Consider the following 17,688-nt stretch of genomic DNA (forward strand, 5'->3'; position numbering starts at 1 on the left):
AATGATGTGGCTCTTTCAGTTGTGTCAAGTTGTGTCGCAAAATATTAAACTATAGGGCCTCTAGTTTCATGACATTAAACTGACAGTCTTTGCTTGTATGTAGAGAACCTCATGAAGGGACACACAGACAGACAGCCCCATTGTATTAAGCTGATATAAAAAAACATCAAATATCTGTTAATAAACTATGACAGAATATATGTTGCTAACTCGTGATGGAGTAATACCCACTGTCGGCTGACATTCAACTTTTACTATTAAGATGAAGAATATTGAATACAGTTATTCAAGTCTAATGAGATGATAGTTTTGATTATTCAGTCAACCTTTCGACGGAGTTCTTGTTTCTCAGTTTGATGGCTTTTTGTCTGGTAGTAATTTAATGTATGCAAAGGGAAAGTGTCAGCGGCTGCGTGCATATAATATCCTCTTTACTAATGGGTCGAGGGCTCCACTTATCATGGAGAAAAGAGGTTTATACTGTATTTCTATCTTATTCATATTCATGTCCTTACCATTGCCTCTTTTGGCCTGGCCTTACTGTTCTGTGCTGTTTATTACCCATCATCTCTCAATGCCTATAAAATGTCTCACCAATTATGGAGAAAATATACATAGTTTTCTACCTTTTCTGAAGCAGTCTGTTCCTAATAAAATCTATCTTTCTGTTGTTGTTTTTTTCAGAGATAAATGAATGCCTGCATTTTGATACGTGTCCTCATTACTGCACAAACACTAAAGGATCTTTTAAGTGCACATGTGATCGAAATTATAAGGAGATCAATGGCAATTGCGTAGCAAAAGGTAGGATCCTAAAGTTTGATATCAATTATTTTCTGGTGTACTCTGCATACGTGCTAATTTGGTGATATGAAATTGGTGTAAAATGAGTACAATGTTAAACTGCATTTGAATGTACTGTGCTTAAACTGTCTTCTACCTAAAATGTAATTTAGTCAATTTTCTTTTGTTTTCTTTTTTTGCATATTAATAACTCACCGGGCAGGACCAGAAGATCGAGTGCTCTACATAGCTAATGATACTGAAATCAGAAGTTTTGTGTATCCATTTAACCAGAGCCAAGGACACAAACTGCTCACTCACATTGAGGATAATGCCCGCATTATTGGAATGGATGCACTGTTTCACCACCAGAAGTTTATTTGGGCGACTCAATTTAACCCTGGTGGGATTTTTTACAAAGACAATCTAGAAAGAAGTCAAATTAAAACAAATGTCAGAAACATTGTAAGTATTTCTAATGTGTAACTTTCTTTTATCCAAATATCAGCAAATATTTAGTTTCAGAGAATGTCTATTTATATTCTAAGATATTATAAGCATTAAGTTAACTGGTCTGTGTTGTTTGTCAATTCAAAGTAAGGTGCTAAAAATGACTACTGTATATGTTGAGTTCTTTCATACAGTTAGACTGCATTATACCAAGTGTCTCCTTGCTGAGCCTTTTCTGACACATTTGACATGCATGCACCAAGAGCTTGACTTTGTGGATATCATTGGTTACAGTGTTCAGACTTCCGTCGACCCAGAGATATTTCTGCTGACTGGATCACCGGCAACATCTACTGGACCGATCACTCTCGGATGCACTGGTTCAGCTATTACACAGCCCACTGGACTAAATTACGGTATTCCATAAATGTGGGGCAACTTAAGGGGCCAAATTGCACCCGCTTGATTACTGACATTGCAGGAGAGCCATACGCCATTGCTGTCAACCCAGCCAGAGGGTAAGTTTTGCACATAGCTGTTTCTTTTCTACAGATATTTCTCAAGACTTGTGCCCTGTAGACGTGTGTTGTATTCGAAAAAATCTGTTAGATCTGACATTCAGTTTTTCTTCCTTCTACAATGGATATTATCCCTCCTATCAACAATTAGGTAACATGTCTTGCCAAAAATGCCTTGCTGTCATAATTAAAGCCTTTCACTGGCTATGCACTGCAATGTGAAGCACCCACAACAAGTGCCTCTTGACTGCAACATTAAGTCATGGACCTTTTTCTGTGCACTTGTTGTCAGCAGAGCGTTTTTCAATAGGAAACCAGCGTTACTTGGAAAATGTACCCGTCGCTCAATAATCATTGAAATTTCAGCATTTACTAATTACTCGTCCTCAGTGGAAGTTGCTTAATTAGTAACCTATCACATCCCTTAATGTTACTCACACCAGCTCCATTAAAGGTGCCCTCCAACAGCAACAAAGCCGTCACACCCACGTGTGGTTGTAATCCTCATTATTGATCTTGAGGCTTTCCACATGCTCTCATCAGCCACATCACAATTTAATACTCCCAAGTTGGCAAATTAAGGTGTAAGAATGTTATTTGTTCGCAATTTTCATTAGTTTTGGAATTGCATATTACATCATCACCAAGGACAGAAAGATTTCTATGTACTGAGACACACATAAAAATGTTTTGCAGTAACTTTGTCCCAATCGGACATTATAAGGTTATATGAAAGTTAAATGCATTCATTTATTTGGATATACAGGAGGAACGAAGGTATATCTTTATGCTCACTGTCTATAGGAAGATGGTGTCACGGATGTACAGCATTTTTCTTTGTCTGTTGCAGGATGATGTACTGGAGCGTCATAGGTGATCACTCTCATATAGAGGAATCAGCCATGGATGGCTCCTTACGCAGAGTGCTCTTGGAAAAAAATCTCAGGCGACCCACAGGTAGGTATTTCATTTTGAAGTCCATAAATTAGTAACTTTGGTATGTATTTCTTTCCTTCTGTTATTTAGTATCTGTATTTTCATGACAACAGATATAAACATTCACTGTTCCTCATTTCTCAGTGTGTGTATCTCTGGGGATGAATACTCACGTTCAGTGTGTTTCATTTCTCATAAAACATTTGTGAGGTGATTTTTTAAAAATATTTTGAGACATTCATCATTAACAACCACTTTTACATCCGCTAGTAGTTGTCGTTTTCTCTGCCTTTGCAATGTTACTTGGCAATGATACTCCCACCGGTCTTCAGTCAGTGGGATAGTGTGAAACATTTGGCTGGTGTTGCGTCATCAAAGGCTCATGTGCATTTAAATGCGTCCTTGTGTAAGTTTATGAAAAGCCATCAAAAGAGGGACATGCCTACAAAACTATTGCTAAATAATGCTGGTGGTTCTCAAAATGTCTAAGGATACTTTTGTTGGTGGGTACTTGCATTTACACACACATTTAAGCCCATGTATTCACATGTATGTTTTATGACCTGTCCTAATATTCACACTGATATTTGTAATTCTAAAACATGTAAAGATGACACTCTTCCATTTTAAGGTAAACATGTCTGCATATCAGTACACTTTGAGGTCAATTTAATGATTGCATAGGTAATTATGTAGCTGAAAGTTCTCTTTACTAAAAAATTATAGGTATACAAAGCAAGATTTTCTTAAAACACAATCGACTCATGCAAAAATAATCCCACTTGCTCATCACGTTATTTGTAGAGACCATGCCCCGGCCTGTATCTTCTTAATTTTTTTTTTTCTTACCATGTCCGATACTTTCCTCAGTACAACGGCAGCTGACAGGTGAGGTCAGGTCTTTATAAAAAAGTAGTGACCAGGTACTAGACTGTAAGCAGCAACCATCAGAAGAAACTACAAAAATTGAAAACAAAGAGCTAAAAACCACACATAAATGGTGCCTATCAAAGTCAAGAAAGGATCCTTAAATGGCTGATTTTTCAGGAAGCTATGTCATCAAATCCCACCAAAGGACTGTTTCAATGTCAACGATCCTTCAGATTCCACAGAGGACCTAGTCCCTCCTTAAGAGCATTATTAAGTATACATGTGTGTATCCTCAGCAGGCATGAAGAACCCATCATTCATCATTGCACGATTTGCCTGAATTGAAGGCAGGGCCTCCTCTATGATGCACGTGTGGGCACTTACTGGCTTGTTCCAATGCGTGTTCACCAAATGCTAGAAAGGAGTCTCTCCTAGCCTCTGTAGGACCCAACATGAAAGGACACATACTACCAAGGAAGTGTCCTTGACTTTTAGAAGCACAGATAGTGAACAAGAGTGGATCTAAGATTCACTTTCACTTTCTCTGGTGATATTCTTTACAAACAGTGGTCAACAAATCCTGCATTGTGTACCTTTAAGAGAAAAATGAAAAATAAATAACATAAATGCATGCCATTAACAGGAACATTTTGTTTGCTTCAGACTGAAACTGTTTTGTCATGTTTAACTGGTTCAGTGTGGATCAATACTTCATTCCTCAAGTTTGTTGAATTGTCTTAAAAAAAACTGGAACCTGCATTTTACAAAATTATTGCCCACTATAGTGAAATTCTTCATTTGTGCAAATAGGAACAATTCCAACATATATACAGTATATGTCTATACCACAGAAACAGAATTGTCATTCACAGCCAGTGTGTCCTTCCATAACAAGCACAGCAGAGGAAGTAATGAAACCATGGTAACCTCTGTGATACATTTGATGCACTGCATGCACATCCCCATAAATCATAACAAGCCACTGAATATACAAAGCGCTGTAAGATGTTAAATTGGCTGACAATCTAATTAGCTAACACTGCATCCATGAGAGCAAGTTCATGCTTTCAACCAAAGAAATGCCACAGAAAGATGCAACCTGCTTTTTAATTATATATCTCATTAAATGACGTTAGAGGTATTGGTTTATAGTGCCAGATGGATACCCATAGGAACAACAGCCATCAGGTCCACTGTGTGGAATATGTTATGACCCATATACTATTGTGAAGCCGTGGTGAATTTCAAACACACCACATATACACTGTGTGTTTAATATTGTACAGTCAGTGCAGTCGCTTTAAAGTCAAAGCTTTAAAATATATAAGGAATACTTTACAGCCACTTGGAATTTGTTGGTGTGTCTATAGGGAGACACTTAGTGCTGATCTAGTTTTGAAGAGCTGCTTTGGCCTCCTTTAATTCAAGGGACCCACGCTCTGTCTTGGTCACGGAAAGAGGAATTCATCATCTGCGGAAAAACGCAAACCTATTTAAACACCCCGGCAAGGTGCTCAATTATCCAGTCAGACTTTTGGGAGAAAGTAAAAGTGAGTCACTGATTTGAAACTGTAATGTAAGCATGCCAAGATAGTATATACCTTCTGGTTGTTTTGACACAAAAAAACATACGTTGAATGCAAACAGCCAGAGGGAGATAGAAACAAGAAAAATGCTGTCTCTACATCTTGTTCCTTTGCTACATACGAATGCTGACCTGAGGGTTTCCTGCATTCAGGGATTCTGTGATGATCCTTGTGTAATTCGTCAGGTAAATAAATCTCTTTTCTTTATCCTCCCACAGGGCTGGCCATTGATTATTTCAACCAGCGATTATACTGGGCAGATCCCGAGCTCTCACAGATAGGGAGCGTGAGATTGGATGGCTCGGACCCTCTTGTGTCAATCAGTGACAGACACGGTAAAGACAACAGGAGAACAAAGCACAACTTCTTCTTTCAAATACATGACATTTTTGCTGCACTTTTGCTCTCCTCAACTTTTTATCAAATAATAGCAATAGCACTGCTTGTGTGTCTCAGAAGGGTAAGCTTCAAAACAATGTTTGTTGAGAACAGTCTGCCCACACTGCACGTTCTTTTCCTTGTGTCTGCCACAGGATAACAACTTAGATTATACCAAGGCTGGGAGTGTTCTGAAAGGGTTATTTCATGTTTTCTGTTTTGTTTGCTGGATTTACAGGGATTTCTCAGCCATACAGAATTGATGTATTTGAAGACTACATCTACGGAACTGGACTGAAACACGAGGTATTCAAGATTCACAAGTATGGCAAACAATCGGTGGAATTTCTCAATTTGGGGATGGAGAAGGCCACTAATGTCTTGATCTCTCATCGTTACAAACAGCAAGATGGTAAGTTGTCTTGACAGTCAGTTTCTTTTAACTAATAATGATTCATGCTAAATGTATATTTTTTATTGTGGAAAATTAGAGAGAGGAATTAAAGAGATTTACATAATCATGATGGCTCCTGACAGGGTATTGTTTTACTTTTTTAAATTGATTTAAGTTAGATTTGGATCCTACAGTATGTTTCTTTGTTATTATTTTTAAGATTAGTTTCACTTTTTATTTTCTTACAAATACTTGTTTTGTTAACTGCTTACTTTGTTTCAATTTAAGGCAGAGTTATGTCGCCATTGATATTTCTCAGACGTGGTTTAAGTAAAATGTGAAAAAAAATCTAAAATTCTACTTTTAGAGAGTGCCTGTGAAGTTTATTTATACGCTGACCTGAAGGCTGTATTCATCAGTAATCAATGAACAAAACAGGCATACATGTCATATTCAACCTTGAAGCCAGCCACATATATTGGACTGAATGCAGCAGTGATCCATCAAGCATCACTGTCAAAAGAATAAATAATGATGCAGTATACAGCAATAACTCACTGCCGAAGAAAGCCATGGAACATTATTGTATGTATGATGGTTTTTCACTGAAGTGTGTACATAACAGCCTTTCAAAGCCTGTACAAGGGTCGTTTAAAGGGTTTGTTGAAGGTTATTGTAAACAGTAAACTAATGTAGGATTCATTGACTCAATGGCCTCTGGTTGCAATGGCTCTGTGTGGATTAAGGGCCATTGTGGATGTTAGGATTCAAGTTGCATATGAAAAATGCAAAAATAGAAAAATAGAGTGAGCTATACCTAGATAAAAAGTACAAAAAATGCTTTTTTGCTGTTGAAAAAATGAAAATTTTAAAGAAGTATTTCACACTCTGAGACCACTTTGATATCAATCACTCACCCCGAGATTCATAAAAAAAACTTGTACTTTTCTCACAGGCTTTCAGTGAACTACAAATCCCTAAAACAGGGACGGTTTTTGATTAACTGAAAGGGTCTGCATTCAACAAAAGCAAAACTATATCATGATATATTTTTAAAAACGCACACAACTTGTACAGTATAATTCAGGTCCCATTTATCCAGTCATTTGCTCAGCTTAGCTTTTAGTTCAGTTCCTTTTGTTAGAAAGTGCTGTCTGTTTGTGAAGTACTGCGCATACGACTGGTTAAATGAGATCTGGATTATACTAAACGTGTTAAGTTACTGTGTTCATAGATGGTTTGATATATTTTTGTTGTTGTTCAGCACAAACCCCCAAGACTTCAATTTCTCAAGAAGTTTCTCAGTTTTTGGATCATTTGTTCACCAGAGCGCCACCATTTGTTCAGCAGAGAAACATTTTCTTCACAAATTACATGCAAATGTAACATAGGGTGATTCATTTATGTACAAATGGTAATTTGAGGAATGCCATAATGTGAGGAAAGACCATGTAGGCCAGAACAAACTCAAATCCAGTTCCACCAGCATGCAACAGGTTCCATTGCCGTTCTAATTTTGTACACTCCAGAGCATTTTGACCAAAAATAAATTGGCTCTGAACCTGAATAGATGGTTACCAGCTGGAAAAAAAAAATATGACTATAAAAAATGACTGTAATATCAGCAAAAAGTTTGCAGGTAATCAATACGATATGCCGTCTTGCCTCTACTGTTTACTACCATTGTACAACACTATCCACAATTGATGTATCATTTATAACAATAGTTCTGATTAAAACTACAAGCACAATCCTGGTTTGTGAATGAGCACCAAGGTTCAAATAATCCTGACACAAATCAGTTAAAGAAGTGGAGCTAATTTCGTGGAAAACGGGTATGAGAGAGAACTGCAGTTTATCCCACACTAAATATAGCTTATGAGGCAATCCCCTGTATTGTGTAGTTAACATATGATATAGTTACGGTGTATAGGTGTATGAAGAATGAAGAATTAAAAAAAAAAAAATGTTGTATAAACTGTATAAAAATGCATTGCATTTATTTAAACTATACCTCTTGGTTTAATAATATATTTTAAAAATACAGTACATGCTCTGTCAAAATTAAGGTTAATTGAATCTCTCTTTGAGCCATATTACTGTTTCAGGTGTGCGCCATAAAAATCCCCCATCTGTCTCCCGAGACGCATTCAATCAATACATACTATGTCCTCTTACTTCCTTCATGTAGTAGACCGGCTTCAGTTATTTGTTCCATCTCTGGTGTTAATGGGTATAGAACATCAGACAGCTCAGTCTTGGTCAGTTTTTCACTTAAAGGGCAGCTGTTCCATTCCCCAGAGACTCATTAGGCCAGCCGTGTAGTGTGTGTGCTGTGAAGTCTGTGGGCAGAGGATGTGCACAGCCTGCAAAAAGCAATGACATGACGGCCTGATATCTTCAGCAACACCCTAACATCCATCTAGATTTGTTCAGGGCTTTCATCCCTTCACTGCTTGTGTAAGAAATGAGAGCAGTGATTATCTTTATTATATACTGTATACTGTGTAACCATTAATGACTTGTCAGGGACATAAGGCGGGTTGACATAAGTATATAACATCATCCACAAATTACTTTACCTCTAAATATATCTAAATTACAGAAGCAGATCCATTAGCATTTTTTTTAAACCATTTTTTTTGTGTAATGCATCTGCAGTTTGGACGCAACTGGCCTCTTTCATGGCTCATAGAGACACTGTATTGAACCTAAACTAACCCACCTTTGTGAAAGTGTTTATACTTTTGATTAATTCAAAGTACTTTTTTATAAGATGTTTACATGATTTTGTGTACCAACTGTGGGCGGCAGTGAGAACAGCACTTCAAAGTGCCGCTAATCAATTAGACAACGGGAAATTCTTAACACGTTCCACAATCCTTGATTATTCAATCTGGAGACGGGGGCCTGTGTGAAGTTATTCATACGCTTTAGCCTTGTGCCTCCTTGGGCTTCAAGAAAATAACACTCTTCAAAACAGAAATTAAAACACTTGAAATAAATAGCTTTACTCTGAGAATGAAAAAAAAACCCACACTTTTTACACAAACAAACAGGTCTTTTTCATCTCAGGCCAGACTGACAGATCATCTGTCGGGTTCTTTTTGTTTTCTTACTTTCTTCACAGCGTCAAATCCATGCCTGAGAATGTCGTGTGATTTCATGTGTCTGCTCAACCCAACGGGTGCCAGATGTTCTTGTCCAGAGGGGAAGGTACTGGTCAATGGCACCTGTAGTGACACCATCATCTCAGGTAGGCCTACTCTCACATCCTCATGCCATATAGTTAAGATGATCTGTAGGCAGCGGTTATGATTGTTGGTGCGGTGTGGCTTGTGGCTGGAAACAACAGCTGCACGATATGAGGAAAATATGCAAAAACATTGAATATTGTGGCAATGCAGCAAATGATTAAATAGATATAAAAGTGTACCCAATTTTTGAGTTGCAGAGTACTTAAACTTGTGCAGCAATGTTAATGTTTCAGCCAAATATCACCACATGGCTGACAAGCTAATTTTTTCAGGTACCAATTCTACTCGGGCATTTGTGCTTTTGTCTGCACTCATCTTGTCACACTCTACTCCTTCAACCATACAGAGCACTAAGGCTGCGCTAACCTAATAAACCTCAATGCAGATTCTGACTAATCAGATGGTGAATAAAGTATTTAGATCATTTACCTAAATAGAAGTAGCAATACTGCAGCCAAGAAATATTCTTTTACAGTAAAAGTTCTGCATTTAAGCTCTCTAGTAAAGTACTAAAGTATAAGCATCAAAATAATCTTAAAGTATCAAAAGTAAAAGTATTCATTATGCAGAATGGCAAATTTCAGAATCATATATATTACATTACTTGATTATAATTATTGATTCATTAACGTATCCATCACTTTTAATGCTGCAGTTGGCAAAGGTAAAGCTAATTTTAATTGCTTTATATAGTGCCGAATGGCTCAATACATTATAGTTTCTATGTTTATTAATATTTTGTATTAATAAACTGAATCTGCAAAGTATCTAGTAACTAAAGCTTTAAAATAAATGTGGTAGAAAAAAGTGCAATATTTGCCTACAAAATGAGTAGTAGTATGAAATAGCATATGGAAATACTTCTGTACATGTCAAAATTGTACTTAAGTACAATACTGTACAGTACAGTAAATGCATGTATTTACTTTCCACCACTACCTTAATGGCACATATCAGACAAAATAGTACCTATAGATAGAATATGATTTAACATGTTGCTGCAGTATTTAAAGTGCAATATTGCTGAGTTTTACAATGTGTTTATCACACAAGTTGATATCGTGATGACAATTAAATATATATATATATATATATATTGTGCAGTTCTAATGGAAACCCTTGCTCACACTGTGACAGTAGAAACAATATTCAACACACAAGATAATTTGATATACACTTGACACTCCTAGGTCTGGTCCATGTATGTAGGTATATTTGAAAACTTTTTCTATCATTTTAACCTCTTATAGTCTGCCATATACACAAATTGCATTTTAGGACACTGAAAATTGGATCTTTCCCTCCAGGGGGAAGATTTTCAGAAACTGTGTAAACCATATTTTTTGGTCTGTTAAACCAGTGTGTGCACAATAATCTCCTTTATGAGGCGTCACAAGTGAGGCAACATTTTGTGCAGTGGTGGACGTAGCCAAAAAAGTGCTGGTTCTAAACTTACTAACAGGTGTTTTCACATGTTTACACATACATGTACTATCACCTCACCTGTATTGGATATCAAGGGTGTCAGACTGCACTATGGAGGTCACTGCGTCAGGGAGTTTTCTGTTATTAGGGTATGCTCTTGATAACACTTCAATTGTATTAGTTTGTTTTCATTTGGACAGAGATTTTTTAAATGGTGCTTGTGTGGATGGGATTTTTTTACTTTTTGGATCAGATAAGGGAGAAATCCAGATTTCAAAAAACACCCATGCATGTGTGAACTAGGTCTGATCATTATGGAAGCTTGTCAAAATGAAGCACCAACATCAAATCTGAACAGACATCCATAGTTGAACAAAGCCACCTCCTCCAGTTGTTACTGTCTGACAATAGCAGCATAGAACTGGTGTTGCACAGTAATCAGTATGGGCTTTGTTGTTGTGAAGGTGAACTGTGCCGTCCTCCCTGCGAGAATGGAGGCCGCTGCTTAGCCAATGAGAAAGGAGACTGGAGGTGCTACTGTTGGCCTGACTTTTCAGGGGAGCGCTGTGAGGTCAACCACTGTACAGACTACTGCCTAAACGGAGGCACCTGCATGGGCTCACCCCTGGGTAAGTCTACTTTAGAAATATATTGTCGAAAAGCATCTGCAGCCTGATTCCTACCTGCAACTGCAGTATATTTCACAGGTGTTGCTGTCTTTGTGTCCACCCTGTTGTTTCATCTCTATGTTGACATACAGTAAAACTTCAGATGATAGCCTGCCCCAATTAAAAGCCCAGTCCCATTTACTACCTAGGTGTGGCTACATATTTTGACAAATACACACCTGTCTCAATTAAAGCTGCACTCACCATGGGGTTTATTTTTATAGAAATGTCTTGGCTACCTGCTGAAGTTAATGTTAGTTGGCTGCTTAGATTGCACACCAATATAAATGTTTAAACTTTTGTGAATATGGAAACACTCGTGGTTATTTTAAGACGGGGAAGAGTGAATCTGACGCTAGAGATAGTGTCAGATTCTCTACAGCTAATCATTCAGTTCATTTAACTGAAACCATGAGCACCAAAGAAGACAGTAATACCAGCAGAGTTTAACAACAGAGATCCAAAAAAAGAGGTTTAAATAAACAATTTGATTATATTTCCATTTTTGCTGAGCAGCAGTTTTATGTGAAAGAAAATAAAAACCCCTCCCAATGCCAATCCCAAATATAAACCTATTGAGTTCAGTGATTTAAGCAAATAATAGCCCCTGCCATTAATTGAAGCTTTACGGTATTTGTGATATTCTCCTCACTAAAATCGAAGCATCCACTATGTATGAAAAGATGGTTCATGTGTTGTAATCTTTAATATTCACCTCTGGGCAGACTTGCTGAGAAAACGCTACCACAGACAGACATTTTCAATTCAGAGTTGCCCGCCCATTTCCTCCTGCACACTGACCCAGCGCATAATGGCATTCAACCACATTTGTCTTCCTCTAAACTTCCACGCCTTTCTCACTCCAGCTCACATTTGCCACATTACAGCTGCCAGTTGAGCAGTTTTTGTCATTGACGCTCCTGTCGAACAAGCCTCAAATATCAACCTTCTTCCATGTCAAGGTCTTCTTTCATGCTTTCATGGTTTCTGGAACAAACTGTTCTAACCCACAATTTAGTGGATGAGTGTGATGCTGAGATGTCGACTGCAGAATTGAATCAGGATGTACAGCCCTATTAAAAATGCTATCATTGATTTACAAGGCTGTACATCATCTTATTATCATAGCAATTACCCACAACATCTTCATTTCCATTTGTCATGAAAAGAAAAAGATTCACCAGAGCAATTGCCTTGATGCAAAAAGTATGGTTTGTGTTCCCACATAAATGTTTGATAATGGCAGAGCCTTATTCAAGTGGTGGTTTTGAATTTATTAAAGATGCTTTCATTTGAATGACATCCAGTAAATAAACTTAGAAACCAAGCAGTATGATTATGTGAGTCACAGTCGTTCTGCCAAAGTTGGAGAGATAAAAATGTGGGCTTTTGATTTTTTTATGCAAATGGCTTTGATTAAATGTTTATTCCTTCAAATAGACCAGGTTTCACTCCCTCCTGAAGCTTTGCTTAATTTTTCTTTAGCCTTTGGATTATATGTCCACCCAGCAGAAAGTAAAGAGATTTTTTTTTTTAATCCATGTTATCTTGTTTCCCCTGTTTTTGTTTAGATTCTTTAAACAGCTGTACGTGACATAAACAGAAGCCAGGATAATCACTGCTGCTCATTAAACAAAACGGAGTCTGTCTGTCAAGATAGCAGAAGAATCATTTAACTTGCCGTGGGATCACTGCTGGGGGGGCTACAGGACTGAATAAGTGAAGGGCAGGGCTTCTATTGGTGACAATCGGTCTCATTTGGTCTTCATTTACCAGCTCAGTAGATGTAGTCCAACATGCTACACTAGATGATGAATTGTATTTCTGTTTATGGTGGACAGCTGAGAGGGAAATGAAAGTGTTGTGATATGTGTGGTGCTGCTGGGAACACAGTGCCTTTTGTTTCATTCATGTTTGGCAATTTGTTTTTTTCTTATAGGGTCTTGCTGCACTGACCACATGTCCTTGAGGTAAAAGAATTGCTCTAAATGAGCAACCAAAGATGAGCAAGGCAGCGGATATAGTTAAACAGGGTTTCTTAAAGTCGCTGCTTTGGTGATTAAAAAAAGGGGCTGACGGCAACTTCACAATCAATTAGAGGATGGAAATAATCCAGTTTTATCTATAAAAACACAAGGTGTCAGTCCCTTTAACTGGTTTACACTCTTAATGGAACTTTTGGCAACAAAAGACACTTTAACCAAAGACAAACAACAGTTCTCATTTTGCAATGCTTTTATGACAATAATGGATGTTCAGAAAATTATTAATCATAGAAAAACCCATGTATGAAAGTAAATACAGAGCAAAAGTCCTCATAGTCATAACATTTTGCCATTTTACATTTTATTGTTGCTGACAGTAGGGGCTATAAAAACATGCCAAAGCCACCAGCCCTGCTGTAGATAACAGTAATTATTTTATTCTAGAAAAAAAAGTGAAAACAGATGGTCCTGTGTCTTTCTAGTTCATCCCTTTATTTTAGCAGTGATGTCAACTAAGAACAAATGAGGTTACGAAACCTTGTCAGGTAACCAGATATGACATGAAGCCTATTAGTGTCTTCTACTGCATCTGATGGGAGATAGTGATGATACAGATGTAATCCATGGACTTTAAACTCTCCACATGGCCCATCTGTGTGGAATGTATGGTAGTCTATGTGCCCACTGTTTGTAGAAAAAGATGGCACTGATATAACATATGCTGGACCAGGAAAACCTCCATTATTCATCTGCTAAATTGCTCCTTCAGCTTCATTTTTGTCTTTTTTGGATTAAGAGTAATATTATAATGCTTTAAGGTTCATTGTTGTTACAATAGAAACCCCAATTGCATTTTTGCATGCTTTAATGTTCTAAAAACGTTTTATTTACTCATACTGTCTGTGCAGCAACATCTGTATTCACCCTCAGTTTGAGATGTTCTCTTTTAGTCTGTTTGTTTTCAAGCAACTCCTCACAAAAAAGCCCAGTCTTCTCTTATTGGTCAGAGATTCTGAGTCTTTCACATCTCAGCATCTGTGCACCATCTTCAGCAGTTGCCCTGATATTAGCATGTAGCTGCATATAGCAGTGAAGGCTATGTAAAAACAGTTGGACTGGTATTTTGAAGCCTTGATTTTGGCCTTTTGGCTGAGGTCATCTTGGATTTTTTTAGGGTGGAGATTACCCAAAGACTAAAGCTAGCTTGGTCAGCGTGGTGCATTTACAGCTATGGTTAACTGTGATAACACTCATGCCAATGCAAGTTTTTGGTTGCAGGCTTAAAACCATTAGACATAGTGTAGCCTACTTACTGGACATGTCTGACTCCTATAACCAAATGCTGAACAAGACTTTTGGTCAACCAGTAGTGAAAACACACTGAAATAGCAACAGCTACAACTACACCTATTAACTGGTTGATTGTGATTGTGACTCCAAACTTCCACACATTTAATTATGCATAAAAAAGGCTTAAAGGATTGGAAAAATTAACTAAAGGGACCAAAATCATGATTTTTTCCAGGCTGTAAACATGTTTATTTCTGCTGTAAAGTTGGGCATTTTAAAATGGGTGTCCATGGGGATTGCCATGTTTTTGGAGCCAGACAACTACAGATCTTGGCACCTCCACATTGGCTTCATTTTTCATACCTGGAGGCTGCTGCTTGGTAAACACTTGCAGTAGCGTGCCTAAAACAGATTACCATAAAAAAAAAAATCCATCGTGAGCACACGTCAGCTTGTCCCGAAGTTGGAAAAAAAACGTTTTGGAAACAGAGTGTTCAGGACTATCTGAAGCTTGAAGTTTTTGCTCTCAATAATCACTTTTGCATTATGTAAATGAACTCCATTATTTAAAACATTGGCTTTTGTACAAAAATCTGAAATTGTAACATTATATATAAGACAGAATAAAAGGGGGAGCATAATAGCGATTAATAGCTTTAAAAGCATAGCCTGTTTAGAGAACTTAAAACCCCAGCAGCCACTGAGTTAACAGAGAAGTGACTGGAGGCAGAATGATTGTCTTTTGGACATTTCAAACCCAGATTATCCCAACCACAGAGTTGCAGAGTGTGAAATTACCAAGTAGTGTAGTGTGACCTACATGGAAGGACCTGTATCCATGGCAACGTGGTTGTATACTATGCAAGCAGTCGCGCCTGGGTAGTGACAATTGTTGTGTTTTCTGAACCTGCCTTAAACCAGCCTTGATACTTCTGTCCATTATGAAAGCATGAGTTACAGAAGGCGTGGAGTGCTCTGGTTTTGGAGGGAATATGACAAGCTGATTTGATTGAAGCGTTTCTACCGACTGATAATGTGTCACTCTTAACAATCACACCAATTTCACTTAAACAGTGGGGTGCAGCACAAAGCTTTTATCAAAGTAGATTTTCTATAGTGCTTAGCACTATGGTCGCCAAAACTGCAGAAATAAGTGGGACACACGTAAGTGTGCCTGTGGCACATGCTTGTGGTTTGCATTTCTACTTCTATCTCAGCGTCTAAAATGGAGCATGAGATGAGAGAAAGGTTTCTGCTGCAGCTAGATTTTGTTTCTGACCTTTGTGGTTATTGAGGAGCTGAGCCTGAAGCTAAAGCTCTATATGACCTGTATCAGTCTTTCACCAGTAGGCATGAGCGCTGTGACATTAAAACTGCTAATCAATACTTTCAACAGTAATGACTCCTCAGCTCTATGCAGCATTGCAGCACATTGTTTTGGTTTTTACTTAACTCTTTTTTGGTTCACTCTTGCCACTTTTATCAACTTTATTTTCAGCCACAGCGTAAAGCTGTATTCAGCAACAAAGCTCTAATAAGTCCTCTGCATACTACCAGCCCAGCAACAGATGGCACACAGACTAAGTTAATTAGCGGGTAAACCAACATATTCTGACTCGACTCATCACATATTGCCCCGTGTTCTGCTGACTTTTGACATCTACATAATGATGCACTAAGTATGCTGGCTGCGTCTGTTGTTGACGTTCTTGGACGCCGTGTCAATTTATGCCTGTTGCATGCATTACATCTTTTCAAAATACATTTCTGGGAAATGTACACTTTCTAATCACTAGATGCACAATCTTTTTATATTATTTTTTATTATTATTATTTTTTTTTTTTACTTTTTTTTTTTTTTTAATTTCCTTGTGCAACCAATGCATGTGGTTGTGTTAAAAAAAACCCTACAGTTTTGGCTTTTCATTCATACAGGAAGCAAACACCAGACTCAAGGGTGAATACATCACCCCTCCAGCTCGCTCTATACTTACTTCCAGCTCCTTAAGTTATGTTGCTGACCAGCAGCGCTTCAAACTGACGCTGTTCCGCAAGGTTATAAACTGATGATATTAAACAAGTGGCAGTATTTGTTGACTTTGGAATGAGAACCATTTGGGTGAACATTGGCACCTTCCTTCAGGAGTTGGTGAGGACCAAAACAGAGCTAGAAGAAGAGTGTACATGCAGCAGACATCAGAGACACCAAGTTCTGATGTCTTATACAAGAAGAGGGAGCAAGCTTTTGCAGGGTGTCTGGGGTCACCGCTGAAACCTTGATTGTAAAACCTTTGGCCTGTGGGTGCAAATTTAAAAAGCAGGGAAAGAGTATTCATAAATAAATCATATGTGACCATAAAATATTTTTTAGACCAGTCAAATTGCTGGACTGCCAATCACTTGAGAGATGTCACTAGTTCTGATTCACAATAATGAGGGTTGTATAAATTTGGAGGTGCCCTTGCTGGTAAAGGGTTGGCTTTTCCTCTCAAGTGTGCAGTATATGAATATGTGAGAGGTGAAAAATATAGAAAAACTTCTAAAGAAATTTCTAAAATGTATTTTAAAAAAGAATAAGTAGAACCACTGATTCCTCATGAAGCCACTTGAGGTCCCTTGAACATCTGATTAGGATGCTTCTTGAACGCCTCCTTGTTAGAGATATTCCAGACATGTCTGACAAGGAAGAAAACCGTGGGCAGACCCAGAACACGCTGGAGGAATTATATGCATATTATGTCTGGCCTGTGAACGACTTGGGATCCCCTAGATGGACTTCGAGGACAGAACTGAGACTAAGGGCACCTTAGCTGCTCTCCATAGGTGCCAATCTGCAGCAACCTTGACCCATACATGAATATATGTCGAAAAATGATGGATGGGTGGACGAATCTGCCTTATTTCATTGAAAAACTGGATGCTTTTTACTGCTTCTATTTAGTAACTGTCCAGGTGGCTGTGGGAGTATAATTTTCATACAATGTATGATTGACAGATTGACAGCCAATTGTGCACTGGAGCTGAGCAGAAACTGTAAAGTGCTGGATAGTTTAGTCCGATATAAGTATAATCATTTAAGCTAATATCAATTCTAGAAATTTTTATTTATTTATTTTTTTTAAATGGGTCATGAGAATGAAACTTGGTC

At 37.8% G+C, this 17,688-nt stretch overlaps 1 protein-coding gene across 3 annotated transcripts in view; it reads left to right on the plus strand.

Moving 5' to 3' along the window:
* The window catches only part of LOC121949095 (low-density lipoprotein receptor-related protein 1B), a 312,361-nt gene that overhangs the window by 279,034 nt on the left and 15,639 nt on the right, over positions 1-17,688 (plus strand). For all 3 annotated transcript variants that reach the window (XM_088083039.1, XM_088083040.1, XM_088083041.1), the window contains 8 exons: positions 685-804; positions 1,007-1,248; positions 1,528-1,751; positions 2,602-2,708; positions 5,362-5,478; positions 5,760-5,933; positions 9,046-9,171; positions 11,062-11,226. In XM_088083039.1, coding sequence (XP_087939165.1) covers positions 685-804; positions 1,007-1,248; positions 1,528-1,751; positions 2,602-2,708; positions 5,362-5,478; positions 5,760-5,933; positions 9,046-9,171; positions 11,062-11,226 — 1,275 coding nt within the window. The remainder of the gene's footprint in view (positions 1-684; positions 805-1,006; positions 1,249-1,527; positions 1,752-2,601; positions 2,709-5,361; positions 5,479-5,759; positions 5,934-9,045; positions 9,172-11,061; positions 11,227-17,688) is intronic.

The sequence above is a fragment of the Plectropomus leopardus genome, chromosome 10, assembly GCF_026936395.1.
Source record: "Plectropomus leopardus strain MGB_pleo_1.0 chromosome 10, ASM2693639v1, whole genome shotgun sequence".
Lineage (NCBI taxonomy): Eukaryota > Metazoa > Chordata > Actinopteri > Perciformes > Serranidae > Plectropomus > Plectropomus leopardus.